The 22,615-nt window shown below is 46.5% G+C and overlaps 1 protein-coding gene across 6 annotated transcripts in view; it reads right to left on the bottom strand.

Annotated features, from left to right (window-relative positions):
- CEP250 (centrosomal protein 250) overlaps window positions 1-21,356 on the bottom strand; it is a 57,104-nt gene extending 35,748 nt beyond the window's left edge. Inside the window, exons 1-15 of one of the 6 annotated variants that reach the window (XM_003831850.6) lie at window positions 20,460-21,356; window positions 17,842-17,912; window positions 16,118-16,240; window positions 13,663-13,951; window positions 12,573-12,629; window positions 10,388-10,470; window positions 10,008-10,173; window positions 9,140-9,246; window positions 8,657-8,908; window positions 6,218-6,314; window positions 4,052-4,153; window positions 3,371-3,529; window positions 2,650-2,828; window positions 2,150-2,332; window positions 568-712 (exon numbers count right to left, since the gene is read on the bottom strand). In XM_003831850.6, the coding sequence (XP_003831898.3) occupies window positions 568-712; window positions 2,150-2,332; window positions 2,650-2,828; window positions 3,371-3,529; window positions 4,052-4,153; window positions 6,218-6,314; window positions 8,657-8,908; window positions 9,140-9,246; window positions 10,008-10,173; window positions 10,388-10,470; window positions 12,573-12,629; window positions 13,663-13,848 (1,716 nt within the window). In that variant the 5' untranslated portion in view covers window positions 13,849-13,951; window positions 16,118-16,240; window positions 17,842-17,912; window positions 20,460-21,356. Of the gene's footprint in view, window positions 1-567; window positions 713-2,149; window positions 2,333-2,649; window positions 2,829-3,370; window positions 3,530-4,051; window positions 4,154-6,217; window positions 6,315-8,656; window positions 8,909-9,139; window positions 9,247-10,007; window positions 10,174-10,387; window positions 10,471-12,572; window positions 12,630-13,662; window positions 13,952-16,117; window positions 16,241-17,841; window positions 17,913-20,459 lie in introns of those variants that run through there. The other 5 variants (XM_003831849.5, XM_034947672.3, XM_063600807.1 and 2 more) reach the window with 5 other exon arrangements.
- Between the last annotated feature and the right edge of the window lie 1,259 nt (window positions 21,357-22,615).

The raw sequence follows: 22,615 nt of genomic DNA, 5'->3' as shown, positions 1-22,615 counted from the left end.
CAGAAAATGTAAGCACAAAGTGCTCTGGGAACTAAAAAAAATATTAATATAGTTTGGAAGAGTCAAATATACTTGGTAGAGGAGTCGACGATTAAGTTGTGTACTGAGAGATGAGGAACAGTTTGCGCATAAAGGAGGAGGAAAGAAGTAGTGCAGAGAAAGGGAAAAGTACACGCAGAGTATTAGAGTCATGAAGAACATGGAATAACTGAGAAGGCAATTACTGCTGTGGCAGGAGCAAAGGATATGAGGTGTTAGGATGGGTTTTGCAGTAGAAGGGGAGGCTAAAACACACTTTGAGGCACATGACAAAAAGCTTTGAATGTGGCACCACAGAGCTAGAAAGCCATTGAATGGTTTTAAGAGACTGACATAACCAGGTATATACTTTAGAAAGCCCATTCTAATTCCAATATAGAGGGTATGTTGGAATAGAGAACCCAGAAGCAGACTAATGATTGAGGAAAGATGAGGGATCCTGGCTTGAAGGTGAAGAATGAGGCAGGCTGCATGGGAACACACTTTCGAAGCCGCCCACCCAGCAAGTGAGGAGAGGAGGCCACGCACCCTAGCCAGCGCTGCGGTCACTTCCGTTTGCTCTTGCCTCAGTAACTCCCCTTCCAGGTGACTTGACTCCAGGGCTTCCCGAAGAGTGATCAGTTCACTGAGTGATTCTGACTGTTTGGCTTCCAGGCCCATCAGCATCTCCTGACTAAGATGGGAAAGAGAGGGGTCTAGAGGAACTCTTAGGGATGGGCCATAACCCCAAAGGTAACAGGAATATAATCACCTTTGCTATGCAACAGAATGAGGATGGTCTATAAACACTGATAAGGAAAGATTTCTAAGACATGTCAAGTGAAAAAAATCAAGGTGCAGAACAGTATATACATAATACACTACCTTTTATGCAAGAAAGTGGGGGAAGAAAGAATATATGCCCATATTTGCATGAAGGAGCACTGGCAAGATAAACAAGAAGTCAGCTAAAATGGTTGCCTAAAGGGGGAAGGGAAATGGGATGGAGAAAGCACAAATGAGAGTGAGACTTCTCTGTGTATCTTCTTAGCTCACTGAAGCCTCAAACTCCTGGGGGCTCATGTGATCCTCCCATCTCACCTTGCCGTGGCTACAGGCACATGCCACCACATTCAGCTAATTTTTTGTTGTTAGGGGTTGTCTGCCCTTCTCCTTGGTACAGGGAGATCATTCTTAGCACAAGTCATGACCCTTATGGCAGCGCTTCAAGCTTCCACTATTCATGCCTACCAGGTACAAGGAACTGGGGCACAGGAGAGGAGGGAAATACAGCAAAGATGAAGATATATCCCTGCTCCCAGTTATTAAAGACCTACCATACGCCAGGTTCTATGCTGGCGTTTTCCAAAACATTGCTCTCATCTTCCCAGCAACCCTTCAAGGTAAATATTATCATCATCATTCTACAAATAATCTGTCCATGTGACAGAGCCATAATTCAAACCAAGCTTCTGCCCAGCTCAAAGTCCTTGCTTTTTCTGTGACATCATATAGGGGAATTTACAGATTAGCTGGGGCCATTGATTCTGGATTTCCCTTTCTTGACCAGCTAGCACTACTTCCCTGTATAAGTCTTACCCTTTAGCCAGCCCAGCCTACTCTGAACATGCCATGAACCTTCCTGCCGCCTTTTCTTTGCTAATCTGTTCCTTGAGCTCTTCTACCACTCTCTGCTAACCAAATAGGTAAAGGCCCAGCTCAAAGTCTACTCTCTCCTCCATAAAGCATTTCCTAGTCTTCAATAATTAGCTCTCACTCCTGTGCTCCCAAAGGACTTAGTCTGAAACTCTATTTAACTCATACTTCATCCAGCCTCATGTCACAGTGAGTTGTCTGTCTTCTGGCAAGTTCCCTGAAATCAGGGCTTTTGTCTTATTCATTTCTGTATCCCCCTCAGTGTCTCATCCCATATGGGTGCTCAACTAAGACTTAACCAACCACGAACTTTCCATATTCATCTTTCTGCAAAGGAAGAAGCAGCAAGCTAATCTGAACCCACTGCATGCCAGACTTCTACATACTCTACTTTGTAACAGAGGGGAGTAGGCGGGGAGGGTGTAGAATTGAAGGAAGACCAGGGCCCAGCGAGGAGGAGACTAGTCTCACTTACAGACGCTCCCTCTCCCGGACAGCCAGGTGCAGCTCCTCCTGCTGTTCCTCCTTCTGGCCCTGGGCAGAGTCCCCCTGCAGCTGAAGCTCCACATTTACCCTTCGCAGGCGCCATGCCTCCTGCTCTAGCACCTCCAGCTGCTGCCGCAGCTCTTCCCTGGCCTTCTGCAGCAGCTCTCGCTCCCTGGAAGAAGGGAATCAGAGATGAGCAGAGACCATAGGACCTAAAATTCTTTCTGGAAGCAGGCATCACAGGGCCAAAAGACCCTGTTTCAACATCCCATCTTCTGTTTCTAGTGCGAAACTTTTTTATCATCACAAAGACTCCAACCCCAAAAGCTTGTTCTGGAGAAACAAGTGAAACACTGGGCAAAACAGCCCTGAGTCTCAAGGAGAACAGGATCAGCACCCCAAAAACCTGATGGGAGTGGGTAAATGGCTGGATGATGACTGAGACTGAGACCAGGCTAGGAGGGTGGGATGAACAGCCCGTCTGCTCACTTGCTGAGAGAGTCCACCTCTCCCTGGAGGTCCACAGTCTGCCCTGCCAGAGTGTCCCGCTCCCCAGTGAGCTTCTGCAGCCGCTGTCTCAAGGCTTTGCCCTCTTCCTCCCACTGATCATGCTGCTGTTGCAACAAGTTCACAGCCTCTTGACAGCCTGCAAGCTGCTGCCTTAGGTCCTGTGGAGGGAGAGCAAGAGAAACCAGATGATGAACAAGGGCAAAGGAGGGATGTCAGAACCCCGAAAGTGGGGCTGGAGAAGGGGGTCGGGGGCTGGTGCAACAAAAGTAAGCTGAGAAGGGAGATGCAACTATTCAAGAAGACAGGCCATCAGAGGTCATTGGGCTTCTGTGGCTCTAGATTCTTAGAGTTCGTCATCTCCAAATGTACAGTGGCATGGGGGAGTGGTAAGTGTGCCTAAGACTCTCAGAGTTGGAGAACGTTGACCCAATAATCTCCCAGGGCTCTGGTTCCCAATCTTTGCATACTGTTATGCAAAGATTGTACACAAAGTGAAGCATGCCATTGGCGTGGAGGATGTGCCTGCTACTCACAAGCACAATTCAGCAGACATAGGCAGATTTACTCTGGGATATTGACAGAACACCTCATGACTGGTCAAAAAAGTGAAAGGGATAGTCCAGGCTAGGGAGGTACCTGAGGCACAAACCAGTTTAGACACACACCCCTGTGACTGAGGTGGAATGCTGAGGGTTCCTACCTGCACAGCCTGGCGTCTCCGAGTCAGCACTGAACGCACCAGAGTAAGAGCCTTGTCTGCATCCTGGTAATCAAACTGGGAGAAGATACTAGAGTCCAATTCCAAAGAGTTCTCATGACCAGAGCCTTGGGCTATATTGTCCCCTTCTTCCACCATGACCTGAAACCCAATACAGCAAGGTCACCACCCTACTGACCAAAGCCTAGAGTCTATAGAGGGACTTAACCCTATAGCCTGGACAAACCTGATGTTTTCCTTCTCAGGTCCCCTCCCTTGGGGGAAGGAGGGGAGTATCTGAGCATAAAAGTCTGGTTCCTTCAACTCTCCACCTTTGGTCACCCAAGTCTAGGACTAACAACAAGGCTAGAACACTGTCTGAGGTAACAATAAATGAGGAAATGAAAGAAGAAACGATTGAGATATTGAATACCAGAATCTAGCCTCCAGCCTGAGAACTGCAGCTAGAAACAGGAAAGAGGGCCTGTCCCATCAGGTAGTGCTAAGACGTGAATGCTTAGCTATCTCTTAGGGTTCTGGTCTTCAAACACACAAAACTCATCCCCACAAGACTTTAAGCACCCGAACCTCAGAGACTGGAAATCTAGGCAGGACTGAAAGGACATGGAGACCTGGGGAGTGGAGGCATAACCTGGTTACCATGAACAGGAGGCTTCCCAGTACCTGGGTTATATCCTTGATCACCTGCTGTAAAGACAACTTCTCCTCTTGCGCATTCCTACTAAGAGATGCTTCATGTTCCATTAATTCTGTGTGATTTGTCTCCTGAACAGGGAATAGAATAGAGCCTCAGAGCCAAACTCTCAAAAGTGAATTTATTACTCCAGGACCCCAAACAACCAAAGTCTCATTCTGTCTATTCTATCAGCCCCACTTTTTCCCTGACCATATGTCAATGCTAATGTTGTCTGAAGAGTCTGAAGACAATGTGATGTGGTGATTACAAGTTTAGATTAAGTGATTACGAGTTCCAAATTGGACTTCACAGATTAGAATTCCTGCTCTATCACTTACTATCTTCTATCACTTACTTCTTTTTCTTTAAAATAGAAATAATTAACAGCAACTAGTTGTTTTGAGGCTTAAATGAAAAATGCATGTAAATTATTCAATATAGTGTCTGGAACAAAGCAAATGTTCAATAAATGTAAACTATTATTAGATAAGGGATGGGTGCTGTCTCTGAACAGTAAATGGATGCTTGAGACCTAATGCTAAACCAGAGAATCCTCTAGCCCCAAAGCTAGACATAATCTTGAAGACTCAGGAGTTCCTCTCTTCCTTCCTATTTGTGTTAGTGAAGACCTAAAGACACAGACTTGCAACTATGTTTTATTTGGCTTATATAAAATTTGAATCAACATTTATAAATGGAAATATTTTACATAAAAATATAAATTTGTGGCTTCTCCCAAAAAGTTAACAAATGGGCCACACCCAGCCCCCATTCCTACATGGAAACGATTTACTGAAGTTGAATGGTGGATGCCTCATCTAGATGAGACATTTATTATTGAGGGTCCCACAATCCCTATTGCTCCTCATGGCTTCCTTAATACTGAGCTCAAGTGTCCCCTGCAGTACTGAAAACTAAATACAACAAACAGCACTGGAAAACCAGAATTCTTACAACTGAACCCATTTCATTTATTTACATTATCTGAGCCCCATGGATATTCTGAATTGGCAACTTCCTGAAAAAAAAAGAGGGAATCAGAAAGCTACAATTCCTGTTGATCTCAGCTTGGATGAGAAGACTAGGGGTGTGCATATGAATAGGGGTTCAGGAGCTACCTAAAATCAGAGATCTGAAAACTTATAGAGATGAAACATGGTATTAAGCCAGAGGGTTCTAACATCCAACCTTAGAGAAGCCCTCTGATAACATCCCTGGCAGATGTTAAGCCAATGACCAAAACCTTACTCCTTCACAAGACAGGCTGTTCAACTACTGAACAGCTCTAGCTGTGAGCCAGAATCTATTCCCCTATTAACTTCTAGCTATTGACATTGGTTTTGCCCTGGAAAACATTAAATATGTAAACTCTCTTTTCTCTTTTTTGAGATGGAGTTTCACTCTTGTTGCCCAGGCTGTAGTGCAATGGCATAATCTCGGCTCACCACAACCTCCACCTCCCAGGTTCAAGTGATTCTCCTGCCTCAGCCTCCCGAGCAGCTGGGATTATAGGCATGTGCCACCACGCCCGGCTAATTTTTTTAATTTTTTTAGTAGAGACGGGGTTTCTGCATGTTGGTCAGGCTGGTCTCAAACTCCCGACCTCAGGTGATCTGCCTGCCTCAGCCTCCCATAGTGCTGGGATTACAGGCGTGAGCCACCGCGCCCGGCCCTTCATAAACTCTCTTTTCCCAGTGTCAGTCCTTCAGATATGTGAAGGCAGCTATCATGTCTTCAAGGGCCTTCAAAGGGCCTCAAGCTCTTTCTTCGCCCGGCTAAACATTGCCATACTCCTCAGTTGTTTCCCATGTGACTAGATTTTAAATCTCTCCACATATCCGCTTCCTGGTAACTCACTAATTTGCCAATGTGTCTCTGAATGTATGTGCCAATTCTCTGGTAAGGACACACTGCATACATATGCCACTGCAATTTCCCCAGGAATACAATAGGGATAGTAGACAGTTAATAGTATTTATTCAATGAATAAATGAATGAGTTAATTAATTTTCAGATTCAGCCAAAATTTATTTTTTAGCTTTAGAGGATTTCATCATGGAATATGTAACTGGTATCCTGCACTATCTGTCCATAAAGCACAAGGAACCTACAAGCCCACGCCCAACTCCTTTCCAGAGCAAAGGATCATGTACCAGGATCTCCACTGTCTCTCTCAGAGCCTTTATCATCTTTTCATAATCTTCATTTTGCTTCTGAGACTGGGTCAACAGAGCAGAGAGCTCGGTCACCCTAAAGAGAAGAGCATAGCACTGTCACCAGAACAGCCCATGGATGTGGACAGAGCTACGATGCAGCACACCCCAGCCCCAGCCCCAACCCCAACCACTCCCAACTGCAGCCTCCCCCAAATCCCTTAGGCACCCCCAGCCCATCTGCACTCCCTGAATACCACATGATGCTATAGCCTTGAAGTGGGGAAGCAAAAAACCACTCAGACACATGCAGGGATTTACCACATCTCAAGGCTGGAACACGTGTTTGGGGGCCCAAGAGCTGAAGGAAAGCCCTGGCCCAGGCCCTTCCAGGCCTCGCTTGATCTTGAAGTCAAGCACCCTGAAGCCAATAAGAACATCAGAATTGCACTTGGGATAGTCCCAAGGTCCCTCCAGCCCGAGGTTCTGACTCTGATAGGGAAAAAGGAAGGGCAATTTGGGGAAGATTATGTTCAACCTTCTTGATATTAATCTCAAAGTCCAGCAAAATCACCAAACACTTAACACTATATCTTAGAGCTTACCGCTTGCTATTATGTGAGTGGCTAAATAAATATTTCTTGAATGAATGCTATCTAAAAGTTTAAATTTTTTTCCAATTTTTTTTCCAATTTTTTTTTTGAGACAGGGTCTTGCTCTGTTGCCCAGGCTGGAATACAGTGGTGCAATCATAGCTCACTCTCAAGCAATCCTCCTGCCTCAGCTTCCCAAGTAGCTAGAATTATAGGTGCATGCCACCACATGGCTATTCTTTTTTTATTTTTACTTTCAGTAGAGACAAGGTCTCACTATGTTGTCCAGGCTGGTCTCAAACTCCTGGGCTCAAGTGATCCTCCTCACTCAGCAAAAGTCTTAATAATTTTATTCTATACCATCTCTAAGAACCTTAACACACTGTATGGTCATTTGTTTAAGTATTGCATCACTCAACAAACATTCATTGGCCAGCCACGGTGGCTCAACCTGTAATCCTCGAACTTTGGGAGGCCAAGGTGGAAAGACTGCTTGAGGTCAGGAGTTCCAGACCGGCCTGGGAAACATAGTGAGACCCCACCTCTACAAAAAAATTAAAAAGTTAGCCAGGCATAGTGGTGCGTGCCTGTAATCCCAGCTACTTTGGAGGCTGAGGCAAGAGAATTGCTTCAGCCCAGGAGGTCAAGGCTGCGGTGAGCTGTGTTTACACTACTGCACTCCAGCCTGGGCAACAGAGCTAGACTCTGTCTCAAAAAACAAAGAAACAAAATGTATTGAGTGTCTAGTATATGGCAGGTGAAGTACAAAGTACTAGAAATAAAAACTTACAAAGACGTGGTCTGCTTTTATACTTCTCAGTGCCTCCAAAAGCAAAAACAAAACAAAATAGTCCTGCATTTTATGTATGTACCTCCAACAGGTGAAGACACAACCCTCGTCATGGGCATATATGAACTTTGTCCTGAGATTCAATGGGGCTCTCTGCTCATTTCCCTGCCCTTCTATGTCATTATTTTTTAAAAACCTACTTCATTATAATCCAAAAAGTAAAACAGCCTCACCAAAAAAAGAAGGTAGGGGAAACTAAATCATCAGTGAGATCAATGCTGTAATAAGAGCTCAAAAGACTACAAGGGCACAGTAACTTATCAGGCTACTGAGGTCAGAGAAGGCTTCATAGAAGAGGTGACATTTCGGCGAGTTGCAGTGGCTCACGCTTGTAATCCCAACACTTTGGGAGGCTGAGGCAGGTGGATCACTTGAGGTCAGGAGTTTGAGACCAGCCTGACCAACATGGTGAAACCCTGTCTCTACTAAAAATACAAACATTAGCTGGGTGTGGTGGCATGTGCCTGTAAACAGTCCCAGGTACTTGGGAGGCTGAGGCAGGGGAGTCACTTGAACCCAGGAGGCAGAGGTTGCAGTAGTCAAGATCATGCCACTGCTCTCCAGCCTGGGCGATAGAATGAGACTCCGTCTCAAAAAAAAAAAAAAAAAGAGGTAATATTTGAACTATGTCTTAGAGGATAAGGCAGAGAGAGAAGGGAGGGAGGCATTCCGGACTAAATTCAGCAGGTACAAAGACAGGGAGGGGGAAGAGCTTGGCTGTTCTGGGAATGGTAAGCACTTTGGTGTTGATGGAGGATGGAGTCATAGCTAGCTCCATAAATCAACAGGAAAGAAACTGGGCTAAAAGACAGGCTGAGGGCAGAGGTCAGTACAAGCCCCAACTGTGGCATCAGGTTTCAAAGTAGATTTCCTTGGGCACATCTTCTCCCCCTCCATGGTAGGAATGTTCCTGGCACCTCCCCTGCCTGTCCCTAACCCTCTAAAGGAGTCAGCTCTCTCTCAGCGAACCCTTCATGGGACCCCAGGCCATCTCACCGGTCCTGAAGTTCAGCCTTCTCCAGATCCCCTTGACTCTTCAGCTGTATTAACTCCTGGCTCCTTTCATGGGCTTCCTTCTCCAGCTCCTGGGTCTTGGCTAGTAGCAGCAGCAGCTGGGCCGGCTCCCGCCCATCCATTCTTCCAGATCCGTTGGGTTCCCGAGACTGTGCTCCCACAGTCAAGCGCAGACAACAGGTCAACAGAGACCCTGAAAGCCTCACATGCTCAGCTTTTAGCTCCATCAGATCTCTGAGTACAAGCAAGGAAAACAGCAGACTCCACTAGGAACCAGGGAAGGAGTGTGGTGATCAGGCCCAGTGAAGCCTGAGGAGCAGGGCTGGGAAAAATCATCTGCTTCCAATACTACCAACTCGCCCACCCACCCCACCCCCACAGCTGATCCCGCTTCTATAGCAGCCCGCTGTTATTAGTCCAGAATTGGTAGGGGCAAACATCCTCCCTTCTTCTCCCCACACTGACCTGTCAGTAGCTGACTTCATTTCCAGGAAGTGGCGTCGGAACGTCACAACCTCCCGCCATAGACTGAGAAGGCGACCGTGCTCCCCTTTCAGGTAGCCCTTGAAGAACTGTGTGTTCAGAAACCCAGGTCATACCCAAAGGCAGAGGGCTATCTTTTGCCAACACAAGAGTCTTGGATTCCTCCTGACTACTGAGGGAAGGAAGGAGGGACTTACAGGAGATAGTTTATGAATGGGTATCTATCCAGGTTATGGTGAAGGGCTTAATAAAGTTGGCAGTGGGATTCGAGAGGTCAGAGGGCCTAGGATGGTATATCGCCTTCCTCTGGGCCAGATTAGAAAAGGATACACGGTAGCTGCTTAACAAATGGGATCTATTACCACAGACTTTTCTAAGGAGGAGTCAATGATATACATAAACCACTGAGCACAACGCAAAAATGCAGGAAACATTTGTTTCCTTCAGCTGGGACCTGAAAATTCCCCAGGGCCCATAACTGCTCTTTCTTTCCCATTCAGTTTCATATCTACCTCCTTAGCATCTAGATATGCAAGACCTCCAGACCAGGAATCAGTAAGCTTTCAGATCCATCAAAAACCTAAGCTCGTCACTGCTGCAGGAACAGAGTTGCTCTGAGTGTCATGCTACCTCCCAGCAGAACCTAGACTAGGCGGGTAGTGGCAGGTCTAAGCTGAAGGCCCAAGAAGGCTGAGGCTGCCAGCATGCGCAGGTAAGGATGGTCAGGGACTTTAACAGCAACAGCTCAGTTTTCATCCAAGTCCTGAAGTTAACCCCTTCCAGTACTGACCAGGGCAGCATCCAGAATACACAGGCTTCCTCTCACAGTTCCAGTCCCCGTTCTTCCTACCTCCTGCTCCATCTGCCACTGGCTCTCCTTCCTCATTAGCTCATCCCGGGCCCGGCTCCAGTCCACTGTCAGTTTTTCCACATCTTCCCTAAGGGCTTTATTCACCACGTCAGCTTTTTCCATGTGCAGTCGAAGCTGGGTGTTCACCTCTGCTAGACTCTCACACCTGCACTGGGGAGGGGGTAAAAGTGGGTGCAAAATAAAGGTCTAGTTCAACCCTTGGACCTCCTGGGAGTAAGATGGCAACCACTGAAATTTTCCATTGCGGGAATTAGAGGGCTATGGCTGAAGTCCACATTAGCCCTCAGGGCAGAAGTTTCCCATCAGCCTTCTCCACCAACTGGCCAATCACCCAGGTCAGAAAGTTTGGGGTCCATCACCTCTGTTGCTCCTCCTCCAATCGGACCAGCAGCTCATCCAGGTTTGGCTCCTCCACATTTTCCCACCTCTGGGGGATTGGTCCCTGCGCCAGACAGAGACAAGCCTTACTTACCTCCAAAGAGAACATCACTCAGACCAGTTCCCTAAGGCTCCCTTCCATGGCAGTCCACTTTCTTTTTATTCTTTCTCCCCTTTGTTAGCAATATGCTTCTATTCTCAATCACTGCATCCCTCACTCCAAAAGTAAACTGATGACCTCTCCTGAAAGACGGCCTTCAGTAGTAAATAGAATCTTCAACCTAAGAAGTGATGTATCTTTCACTAATGGCCTTAACTTCCACTACACTAACGGTTTGACCTTGGGAAGTGACTTAACTTCTTTCACTTTTTTTTTTTTTTTTTGGAGACAGAGTCTCGCTCTGTCGCCCAGGCTGGAGTGCAATGGCACAATCTCAGCTCACTGCAACCACCGCCTCCCAGGTTCAAGTGATTCTCCTGCCTTAGCCTCCCAAGTAGTTGGGATTATAGGCACCTGCCACCACACCTGGCTAATTTTTGTATTTTTAGTAGAGATGGGGTTTCGCCATGTTGGCCAGGCTGTTCTTGAATTCCCGGCCTCAAGTGATCCACCCACCTCAGCCTCCCAAAGTGCTGGGGTTACAGGCATGAGCCACCACACCCAGCCTGTGAAGTCACTTAACTTCTTGGAGCTACAGTGTCTCCAGCTACAAAATGAAAGCGGTATATCGTTCCCTTCAGAAAGCTGCTGTGCAGGTGAAGAGACACAATTATAGATGCTCCTTGACTTATGCTGGAATTTCATCCCATAAATCCATCATAAGTTGAACATAAGTTAAAGGTGTGTTTTCAACTTACGACGTTTTTTTTTCTTTTCTTTTTGGGACAGTCTAGTTCTGTTGCCCAGGCTGGAGTGCAGTGGCATGGTCTCGGCTCACTGCAACCTCCGCCTCCTGGGTTCAAGTGATTCTCCTGCCTCAGCCTCCCGAGTAGCTGGGATTACAGGCACGCACCATCATGCCCGGCTAATTTTTTGTATTTTTAGTAGAGATGCGGTTTCACCATGCTGGCCAGGTTGGTCTTGAACCCCTGACCTTGTGACCCACCCACCTTGACCTCCCAAAGTGCTGGGATTACAGGCATGAGCCACTGCGCCTGGCTGACATTTTCAACTTATGATATTTTCAACTTAACAGTGAGTTCGGGCCAGACGCAGTGGCTCACACTTGTAATCCCAGCAGTGGGAGGATTGCTTGAGTCTAAGAATTTGAGACCAGCCTGGGCAACATAGAGAGACCCTGTGTCTACAGAAAATAAAGAAAATTAGCCAGATGTTGAGGCATGTATCTGTAGTCCCAGCTACTTTTTGGGAGGCTGAGGTGGGATGATCGCTTAAGCCCAGGAGGCTGAGGCTGCAGTGACTCATGACTGCACCAGTCCACTCCAGCCTGGGCGACAGAGTAAGTAGGACCCTGTCTTAAAACAACCAACCAACCAAACAAAAACCAACCAAACAAGCAAGCAAAACAACCCCAAACAATGGGTTTATCCAGCTGTAACCCCATCATAATCCAAGGAACATACTGAATGCATATAGCTTTCACATCATCATAAAGTTGAAAACTTGCAACCATCCTAAGTTGGGGGGGACCATCTGTATATGACAGTGCCTCATGCTGCCTGGACTGCATTGAGGGTGCTCAATAAGTTTTGGTTCTTTCCTTCCTCTGAGAGAACTTTTCTGAGGAAAATGTGAGGAGGTACTGAGAGGCAGCTGGAACAAAGGCAAATAAATGGGTTTTTCAAAGCCAGTTCTAATAGCACAGACATCCCTTTGCTGCAGACATGCTGTAGGCTCGCGAAGGCCTGCATCTTTCTAAGAGAAACACTGACACCTGCTGGAGGAAACATGCACTTCTTCCTGCTAATCCCACACTCCTTCCAATCTAATTTACATTTCGTCCTTTGAAAACCAAGGGTTGGAATCTGACAGGCCAGCTAGGTCCAATGAAGATATCAGTGTGATAAACCTCTCAGAGGCTGAGAAAGAGAGACTTCTACCAAACACCTCACTTGTACACTCCAACCTCCCTCAGTCAACAAATGAAACCTAACAAGTATATTCACTGAGGACCCAGGGGGTGCAGAGAGCTCAGCCTCACTCACTCCAGTGGCTTCTAGCCGCTTCTCCAGCTCTTGGCACCAGCTTCGGTACTGCAGCACCTGCAGCAAAAAGAACAGGCCCTGGGCAATGAACACAGCTGGCACAAACAGCCCAAAGCAAAGGCCCCTGAGGATCTTAGGCAAACTTGCTATGAACAGGGGAAATGGGTGGTGACAGTAAGGTAAGGCCATAACATCTTATAGTTTCTATTTGGGCATTTTTTTCTTTTTTGAGATGGAGTCTCGCTCTGTGTCCCAGGCTGGAGTGCAGTGGCACAATCTTGGCTCACTGCAACCTCCGCTTCCCAGATTGAAGTGATTCTTCTAACTCAGCCTCCTGAGTAGCTGGGATTACAGGCATGCGCCACCACACTCAGCTAATTTTTGTATGTTTAGTAGAGACAGGGTTTTGCCATGTTGGCCAGGCTGGTCTCAAACTCCTGACCTCAGGTGATACACCTGCCTCGGCCTCCCAAAATGCTGGGATTACAGGCATGGGCCACCGTGCCTGGCCTTATTTGGGCATTTAAATAATACTTTCTATATGAGCGAGACTCTGTCTCAAAAATAAATAAATAAATAAATAAATAAATAAATAAATACTTTCTATATGCCTTTTATATCACAGAGGCAAGATCATGGGCTTTGGCTCTAGACTAGCTGAAGAAACCTGGATAATTAACTTAACCCTTGTGAATTTCATCTTTAAAGAGATATATTAGCCAAAAGTGGTGGTGTACACCTGTGGTCCCAGATACTCCAGAGGCTGAGGCAGGAGGACTGCCTGAGCCCAGGAGGTTGAGGCTGCAGCGATCTGTGATCATACCACTGCACTCTAGCCTGGGCAACAGAGCAAAACCCTATCTCAAAAATAAAATAAAATTAAAAGGATATAATACGTACCTCATGGAGCAGTTGTGAGCATCAAAAGAGAAGCTGTACATGAAAGCTAGAAGGTCTGGGTCTTATCTCACCAAGCTAGATGTAGGCCACTCCCACCACAAGACTCTGCCTCCTGCAACTCTTATCTCACCTCAGCACCTAGCTCTGGGGGTTGTTCTCTTTCCCCTCCCCAAAAGGGCAGCTGCCTCACCTTGGCCTGCAGCTTCCTCACAAGGGTTGCTTGTCTCTGCTGGGCCTCCTGGGAGTTCTTCAGCTTCCGCCAGGAGGCTGCCTGATTCTCTGCCATCTGCTGCTGTAGTGCCAGCACCTGCTCTTCCAGTACCAGCTGCAGTGACTGGGGCTTCATGTTGTTCAACCCAGGGCTTCTTGTCTCCATGAGGGCACCAGGTGGTAGGCCCACAGGTCCCTAGGTAGCCAGAGGGTGTTCACGCCCAGCAGGGTCTCTAACCATTGCCATGCCACTTCAACCTCCTCTTGAACTGGGGACCAAAGCACATAGTCAAATTGAAAGGACTGTTCTTTTACTATATACAAGACTCCTCAGAACCTTTAAAATACTAAAAGGGACCCTCATCTCTGAAGGGCGCTATGATGAGCATCATTCCCCAAATTTAACTGACCATGAGACAAGCTCACAGGACTAGTGTCTCCTGGCATGACTTTCGGAACTCTGCACTAAACCAAGAGCTCCTGGTTTATCACTGCATCCTTAGTTCCTGGCACAGTGGTTCACAAACATTTGTTGAATGAATCGCTGAAGGTGTTCTTAGTCTAGCAGGGGAAATAGACACAAACTATTACAATACATACAATGTAGCATGTGAAATAATAAGATAATATGAGAAAACAAAGGAAGAGAACTTAACCCAGCCTGGGAGCCTGTGAACTGTGTGAATCATCATCATCATTGCTAACACTTGCTGAGTGCTTCTGGAGGGCTGTTGCTTTAAGTGCTTTACATGCATTACGTCATTTTGTTTTTACAAAAATCTTGAAACCTTCCAATGCCTTCCCATTACACTTCACCAAACGTACTATTATAACTCTTTATATATAGATGAGGAAACTGGGGCTTAGAAAGGTTAAAAAACTTGTGCCAGGCCACACAGCTGGCATATGGTTGACAGAGATTTGAACACAAGTAGTCTATCTGACAAAGAAAAGGGGTAGCAGGCATTTCAGGCAAAGGATCCAAAAGAGAGAAGGAACCAGTGGCAGCAGGATGGCCAAACCCCCTCACCCACCAGGAGCTGGGCCAAAACAGGGCAATGGGCCACCACAGGCAGAGGCGGCCAGCCTAACGGTGACCTTCATCAGAGATACCCAGGACAGGGGAAGGCATGGTGGTAAAGAAGAGTTCTGGGTGTTAGTCCAAGCTCTGCCTCCAATGGGCTCTGTGACCTCAGATGTGCTACTTCCCTCATCCAGAAATGAGGGTATCATGACCTCTGAGTTACTTAGGCCTCTAAAACACACAATTATCCCATAACCTGGGCCAGAGGAAGAGTTCTCTCATTTTATTAACCCTAAGACTCTCACCAGCAGGGCTAAGGAATATCCGTATTTTCAACTACTTATCAACAAAATGGCATATACAGCGAATGCAAACCTAACATTTGCACATACAGTAGAAATTTCAAGGGCCCCAAATCCCTTTAATGCACCAAACTATTGATTTCCCACATCCTGGCTCAAACGCCACGTCCTATCATGTCCTCCCAGATGAACCCAGGAAGAGTTAGTCACTTTTATAGCTATATACACAGAGAGAATACATATGTTCTGATGTCTACTCTACATCTTATCATCATTACTTGTCTATTTTCTCTGCTAATCCATGAGTACCTCAAAGGCAGGAGCTGTCTAATTCATTTTAATTGTAACTTGTCAAAATGTCCAGTGAAGAAATGCATGTGAGCCTCACTCCTGGCAGAGCTAAGCCATAGGCCAGAGATGACAAATCAGTGCCCTGCTAGCTCTTTTCAGCCATTGTGTGGCCCACATAATAGTTTTTAAGAATTCAAATTAGGTGAAACCATTTATCATTGGGAGAATGTACATAAAATCCATATTTCTGGCTCCTTTGGAAAATCAGAATACCCAGTGATGCTTGACCCATATTTCAATAAGGCAACAACCAGCCGCACAGTTGAATAGTGCCTGCCCGTTTAGACGGGGCACGTGTTCTGTGCAGTTGAACAGCGCCTGTCTCCTTTAGACAGGGCGTGTGCTCTGCACAGTTGTATAGTGCCTGCCCCCTTTAGACAGGGCATGTGCTCTCCAGCTCATCGTGGCCTCCCCTATGCACACACCGATTCTCTCCCTCACAATGATAGCATATTTCAGTTGTCATTTATCATTGCAACTGTGCTATTGTTTCTGTTATAGTAGCACTATAGAGGAAAACTCGGCTTACTAATTTACATTACCTCCTGAACAACCGAAGATACTTGAGTTTGCAGAGCCTGTACTAGGCAGTAAGGAAAGTGCATAAAGTAGGGAGAACAGAATGGCACCAATAAAGGTTTGGTGGCACCAGTACTCCAGGCCTCTTCCTAGCCTACGAACCAGGGTAATACAACCTTTCCCCATACTATTACACCCTCCTTTTCAGCCTTTTGGCCAAGGCTGTGTGACCAACTCACCATGGTGCTATGAAATGTTGGCTCTGTTGAGTTCAATGAAGCTCAATCCCTTTCTGCTGGTTGGAGGCACAGATCTTCCAGGAAACTGTTCTCTTATCCTAGGATTTCTGCCAACAACTCTACCTACAATAATGTAGATCCAAGTTACTTCAAGGGAACTGAGGAGCCTTTTCTCTCCTAGTACGGTGAGGGCTGAGCCGGGCTTTTGCATGCAGTGGGAGTTTATGAGGTCCCAAAGGCCCCCTCACACTTTGTTGAATCCCTATCCCAAAACATTAGGTTGAACCATATGAAATTGCTAATATTATCCTATTATTATTATTATTTTTAGAGAAAGGATCTAGCTCTGTCACCCAGGCTGGAGTACAGTGGTGCAATCATAGCTCACCGCAGCCTCAAATTCCTGGGCTGAAGGGATCCTCCAGCCTCAGCCTTCAGAGGAGCTGAAGATGTGCGCCACCGAGGCTTTTTTTTTTTTTTCTTTGGTAGAGACAAGGTTTTGCCATGTTGCCTAAGCTTGTCTCGAACTCCTGGTTTCAGACAGCCACCCCCTGGCCCAAGCCTCCCAAAGCAATGGCATTATGGGTGTGAGCCACCAAGCCCAGCCTCACTCATTATTTTTTATCTACAAAAATGGCAATTTCACATCATTCAACCTAATATCTCTAATAAGCAGTCCTGCCACACATAGTTCCATGAATTCTCATTAAGTTTTCTTTTAGGATATGGCTGTCAGTAACTTGCAAACATGATTTGGCAAGGTGGTATTAGTAATACTTAAGCAAATAAAGGAAATTATATTAGAATTATATAATTATTTTACTTTAGCAGATAATTAAAAATTTTTAAAGCTATTTAGAAATTTAGTCCAACCCCCCTCATCTTGCAGATAAGGAAACTGAAGCTTGTAGAGATAAAGCAACTTCATTTTGTTTATATTTTTATATGCCCCACTTATCTCAAAAAATGATTTGCATGGCCAGGTGCAGTGGCTCACACCTGTAATCCCAGCACTTTGGGAGGCTGAGGCAGGCGGATCACTTGAGGTCAGGAGTTCGAGACCAGCCTGGCCAACACTGTCCAGCCTGGGTGACGAGAGCAAGGCTCCATCTCAAAAAAAAAAAAAAAGATTTGCATTATAGCAAATATACCATACTAAAAGAGGAGACTGGGTGCAAGGTGTACAGGAACTCTCTGTACTATGCAATTTTTCTGTAACCCTAAAATTGTTGTAAAAAAATAGTTTTAAAAAATGATTTAAAGTTTTTTAAAACCAAAACAATCCTCATAAAACTAAAATTTATTAAAACAAGAATAAAAGAGAAGAGACAGAGAAAAATTATCTCAGGAATCTTTCTGAAATTCAGATTTCATTCTGAGCTTCCTCAAGACACAGTTCAGCATCCTTTTACGAACACACTGCCAGATCAGATCTGCTAGGAATAAACTAGCAGAGCCCCCAAAGGGAAAGTAAATTTCAATGTGCCTGAGAAAGGGAAAAGAGCAGTAGCTGGCAAACTGTTAACAAATTGGATTACATCTAAATAAGATAATGAGTGTCAGTGTACTTCTAAGCTGTAAACCACTGAGCCAATGTTATCATTACTGCAGGAAAAAGGGAAAGATTCATTTCTTTTGTACATTAATTTATCCCATAAACACTCATGAATTTCAACTCAGTATCAAGAGTCTGCCACAGTGGTACAGAAATGAACAAGACCTACCTTCCTACTTTTGCTAAGGATCAGACAGGGAAGACAGCACCCTTACTAAAGACCAACAGCCACCTGTGAACCTGGAGTGGAAAGTGACAGAAGAGACAAATTATGTATTTGATCCTCTCTCATCCAAAATACTACAAAAGGAGTATTTAAATAAAGTTTAAAAGAGAAGCAACACTACCACCTAAACTTGGAATAGAGGCATAAATGCTACAAGGACTAAGATGCAGAATGGTATTAAATAGAATTTGTCACTTAAAGCAAAAACAGAAAAATACTTGAGGACACAAACATTTCATTTACTGAGAAAGAAACTACAGTATACACATTTGTGTACAGAGATAATTTGTTTCTTACTCCTGAAAAAAACAAATTAGCATGCAGCTCCTTATTTAAATCTCATGTGGGGCCTCTCTGTTGCTCTCCTCCAACCTCTGGCTTCTCCCACACAGTCTCCTTTGCCGCCTTTTCTCATCTCCCCAATATCTAAAGTTTGGAAACCTCAAGGCTTCAGACCTCTTCTCCATCTCCATTAATTTCCAAGGTAATCTCATCCAGTGTTTTGTTTTGTTTTTGAGACAGGATCTGGCTCTGTTACCCAGGCTGTAGTGCACTGGCATGATCTCAGCTCAATGCAACCTCTGCCTCCCTGGTTCAGGCAATTCTCATGTCTCAGCCTCCCGAGTAGCTGGGATTACAAGCATGTGCCACCACGACCAGCTAATTTTTTTGTATTTTTAGTAGAGACAGAGTTTCACCAAGGTGGGAGGATCTCTTGAGGCCAGGAGTTCAAGACCAGCCTGGGCAACACAGGGAGATTCCCATCTCTATTAAAAAAAAAAAATTGCTGGCTGTGTGGCATTCACCTGTAGTCCCAGCTACTTGGGAGGTTAAGGTGGGAGGGCTGCTTGAGCCAAGGAGTTCGAGGCTGCAGTGAGCCGTGATCACGCCACTGCACTCCAGCCTGGGACAAGATGCTCAAATAAATAAATAAATAAAATACTATCACCTCTCCACATAACACTAGTACTTTTATTTACCTTACCATGCTTTTTCTGTCCCTATCTAATTATTATGTAATATACTTACCAAAATGCAGATTCCACAAGTGCAAAAGCATTGTTTTATCGAATGCTGTATTCCCAGCTCCTACCTAAAACACAGCCTGGTTTATAACAAGTGCCCATTATTACTGACTATTATAGGACATTAGGTAACATGATCCATATTATCACCAATGGTCTTGCAAAATGCTAACAGCTCTATTACCTATATAAAAAGCAAAAAAACAGGCTGGGTGTGGTGGCTCACACCTGTAATCACAGCACTTTGGGAGGCTGAGTTGGGCAGATCATTTGAGGCCAGGAGTTCGAGACCAGCTTGGCCAACATGGCAAAACCCCATCTCTCCTAGAAATACAAAAATTAGCCAGGCACGGTGGCGGGCGCCTGTAATCCCAGCTACTCAGGAGGCTGAGGCGGGAGAATCGCCTGAACCTGGGAGACAGGATGTTGCAGTGAACCGAGATCGCACCACTGCACTCCAGCCTGGGTGACTGAGTGAGACCAGGTCTCAAAAAAAAAAAAAGTGGGGGGAGGCATGTAACTTATAGCTTGGTCAGTGGCAGAGCAATGACTGAAGCCCAATCTGATTCCAAATTCTACACTCTCTCCATGACATTAGCTGTTAAAGCATGAACATTACATTAGTTAAAGCATGGACTACGAACTCACAGCTCTGTGAGGGGCACTTCTTAAATAGTGAGGGATAATGACACCTATGTCTGCAGCTTTCTGATCGAAAGGAGCAAAGAAAGATAGAAGAACTAAAGGAACAGAGGGCGTACCAGTAGCCTTGGTTTTGTTGTGACCTCTATAAATTTGGGACCAGTTCTCCTTTCTAAGCCTTCGCGGTAAAATACTGATCACAAGCCTAGCCTCCAATAACTCCCAGGGCCAAAGTAAAGATCAATTCAACAGACGTTCATTAAACCCAAAGGCAATCTAGTCAAGTCATCAAATGCCCTGGGGACAGTTTCCCAGCTCCATCCACTTATTAGTTGTGGGACTCCTGGCAAATTACTTTTTCTATGAATACCTCAGTTTCTTCATGGGTAAAACGTGAAGCTATAGAAAGAACTCACCCCATAGGATTGTTGGGAAGATTAAATAGGCCTTTGGCTGAGCGCGGTGGCTCACGCCTGTAATCCCAGCACTTTGGGAGGCCGAAGCGGGCGGATCACCTGAGGTCGGGAGTTCGAGATCAGCCTGATCAACATGGAGAAACCCCGTCTCTACTAAAAACATAAAATTAGCCGGGTGTGGTGGCGCATGCCTGCAATCCCAGCTACTTGGGAGGCTGAGGCAGGAGAATCGCTTGAACCCGGGAGGCGGAGGTTGAGGTGAGCCGAGATCGCGCCATTGCACTCCAGCCTGGGCAACAAGCGCGAAACTCCGTCTCTAAATAAATAAATAAATGGGCCCTTATGTGTAATGCATTCAGTAGCACCTGACAATTTGTGACCATTCCGTACAGTAAGCCATGGCTATTATCATCACGTGCTAGGCCCTGGGATCTAGAGATGAAAAAGGCAAGGCATAACATCTAACGAACGAGCTTACGGTGTCAACGAGGGGCCGGGAAAGTAACTCGGTGCACAGCGAGTGCAAAAACCGAGAAGCGAATGCAGCTGCGCCTGGAGAAGGCGGCTGAGAAGTGATACTTCAGCAGGGTCCTGAAGAATGGGAGCTCCAGAGTCGGGTGGCGGGTGGGACTGGGCTTTCGGATAGATTACGTGCAAATCCGCCAGGACACAGGGAGCGAGGGGCGGGGGGGCGGCAGAGCGCGGCGCCTCGCCCTCCCAGCCTGGGATTGCGGCTACTGGACACGAGGGTCGGGAAGCTCTCCTTCGGCGCCGACTGCAGCTCAGCGTGCTGGCGGCAGCAGGAAGCTGAGGCAAGCGGGTCCTGGGCCCTAACGACGCGTCCCAGCCCCTCTCTGGGCCTCGGGTTCCCCCCGGGTAACAAGAGGCCGCTGCCTGAACGGGATTCCCTCAGGCGCCCTAGACGGGCGGGTCTCCGGGCCTCGGACGGTTAACCCGAGCACCTCCCGCCTGCCCCTGAGGCCCCACCTCACCACGCTCGGCTCCCGCAGACGCCCGGCTAGTTGCTCTGCGATTGAGCTGCGGCAGCCGCTGCTAAGGCCCTGCGTGGGACGGGGGTGGAGCCCACCCCGAGGCAGAGGGCCAGGCCCCGCCCCCCAAACTCCCGCCCTTTGGGAGGGGCCCGCCCCGCCAAGTCCTGCACCTATAGGCAGACTGAGCCGGCGCAGGGCCTGCCGCCATGTTGGGTATTGGCAGCCGACTTACTAGAGAGGCCCTGAAGGGAAGGGGGTATTATTTTAAGAATTATAAGATCCCTAGCCAGAAATGGGGACGGTCAGGGTCTCTGGATTCGCGAAAGGGACATTTCGGAAGCAGAAAAGAAAAATTGCCCTTAATCATTTCGCTTTTGGCTTCAGTGTTACATACAGCGCATGTGCAAGGTCACCTGGTTCTAGGTGCGCCTGCGCACAGCTCCACCTACAAACCAGACTACAATTACAACTGCGCGAGAAACAAAGGGGCTCGCTGCCACTGGTTAGCGATAATACTGGCAGCGCGACCAGTTTCTGAGGGTTGTTCACCTTGCTGCTCAGACGCTCCGAGAAGCTTCAGGCAGCATAACACTTACAGGCGAGTTACTTACTCAACACTCGGTTTTGTCTGCATGTCTGCACAGAGTGTTACCTTTACCTGACTTAATCCGTCCCGGAGCTGCAGTTCTGCTTAAGCCTGACTTCTAGAGAACTTTTTCTTCCCAATAGGACCCATGCGTTATTCCCGTAGCATTTTGTGTATAAATTGTTTTTTTTTGTTTTTTTTTTGAAATGGAGTCTTGCTCTGTCGCCAGGCTGGAGTGCATTGGCACGATCTCGGCTCACCGGAACCTCTGCCTCCCAGGTTCAAGTAATTCTCCTGCCTCAGCCTCCCGAGTAGCTGGGACTACAGGCGCCCGCCACCACGCCTGGCTAATTTTTGTATTTTTAGTAGAGACAAGATTTCACCATGTTGGCCAGGATGGCCTCGATCTCTCTTGACATCGTGATCCTCCCGCCTCGGCCTCCCAAAGGGCTGGGATTACAGGCGTGAGCCACCGCGCCCGGCCTTGTGTATAAATTGTTAATGCACTTTCTTAGAGTTGTAAACTCCATTTACCTGCCTCACTCTTGCACTCAGTGGTTCTCAATTTTTAGTAGGAATTAAAAACAAAACTGGTAAATGCAGACTCTTGGATTCCACCCCCAGAGAATCCCTAAACCGGGGGTGGAGTCCAGGAATCTGCATTTTAGAAAGTACCCAGGGTGATTCTGATACATTGGGAAGACGTTTTAGGAAGCGCTGCATGAGATTGTGAGCTTGAGCGTAGAGACTGTAATTTGGCCATCTGACTATAGCGCTCAGCACAAGGCCTGGTACAAAATAGGTGCTCAATAAGTGCTGAGTGAATGGGTGAATGAGTGGATAGCTCGAGTGAAACAGCAAGGCTTCAGGTTAATCCACAGCCAAAGGTAACCTGAGAAAGGAACGCTTAAAAGCTATATTTTATCTTTCTCCTGTAAGAACACAAAAAAGATCTTAATAGCTAATTTGAGAAATAGAGAAAGTGGAGAGTAAAAGGGGAAGGAAGGACACGGATTCTGAAAGGCAAACTATCTAGAGAGGGGAAAAGGAACATCT

Source organism: Pan paniscus, chromosome 21 (assembly GCF_029289425.2).
Source record: "Pan paniscus chromosome 21, NHGRI_mPanPan1-v2.0_pri, whole genome shotgun sequence".
In the NCBI taxonomy this organism is placed as follows: domain Eukaryota; kingdom Metazoa; phylum Chordata; class Mammalia; order Primates; family Hominidae; genus Pan; species Pan paniscus.
Note: the sequence above shows the minus strand (reverse complement) of the source record. Positions and strands in the feature narration are given on the sequence as shown.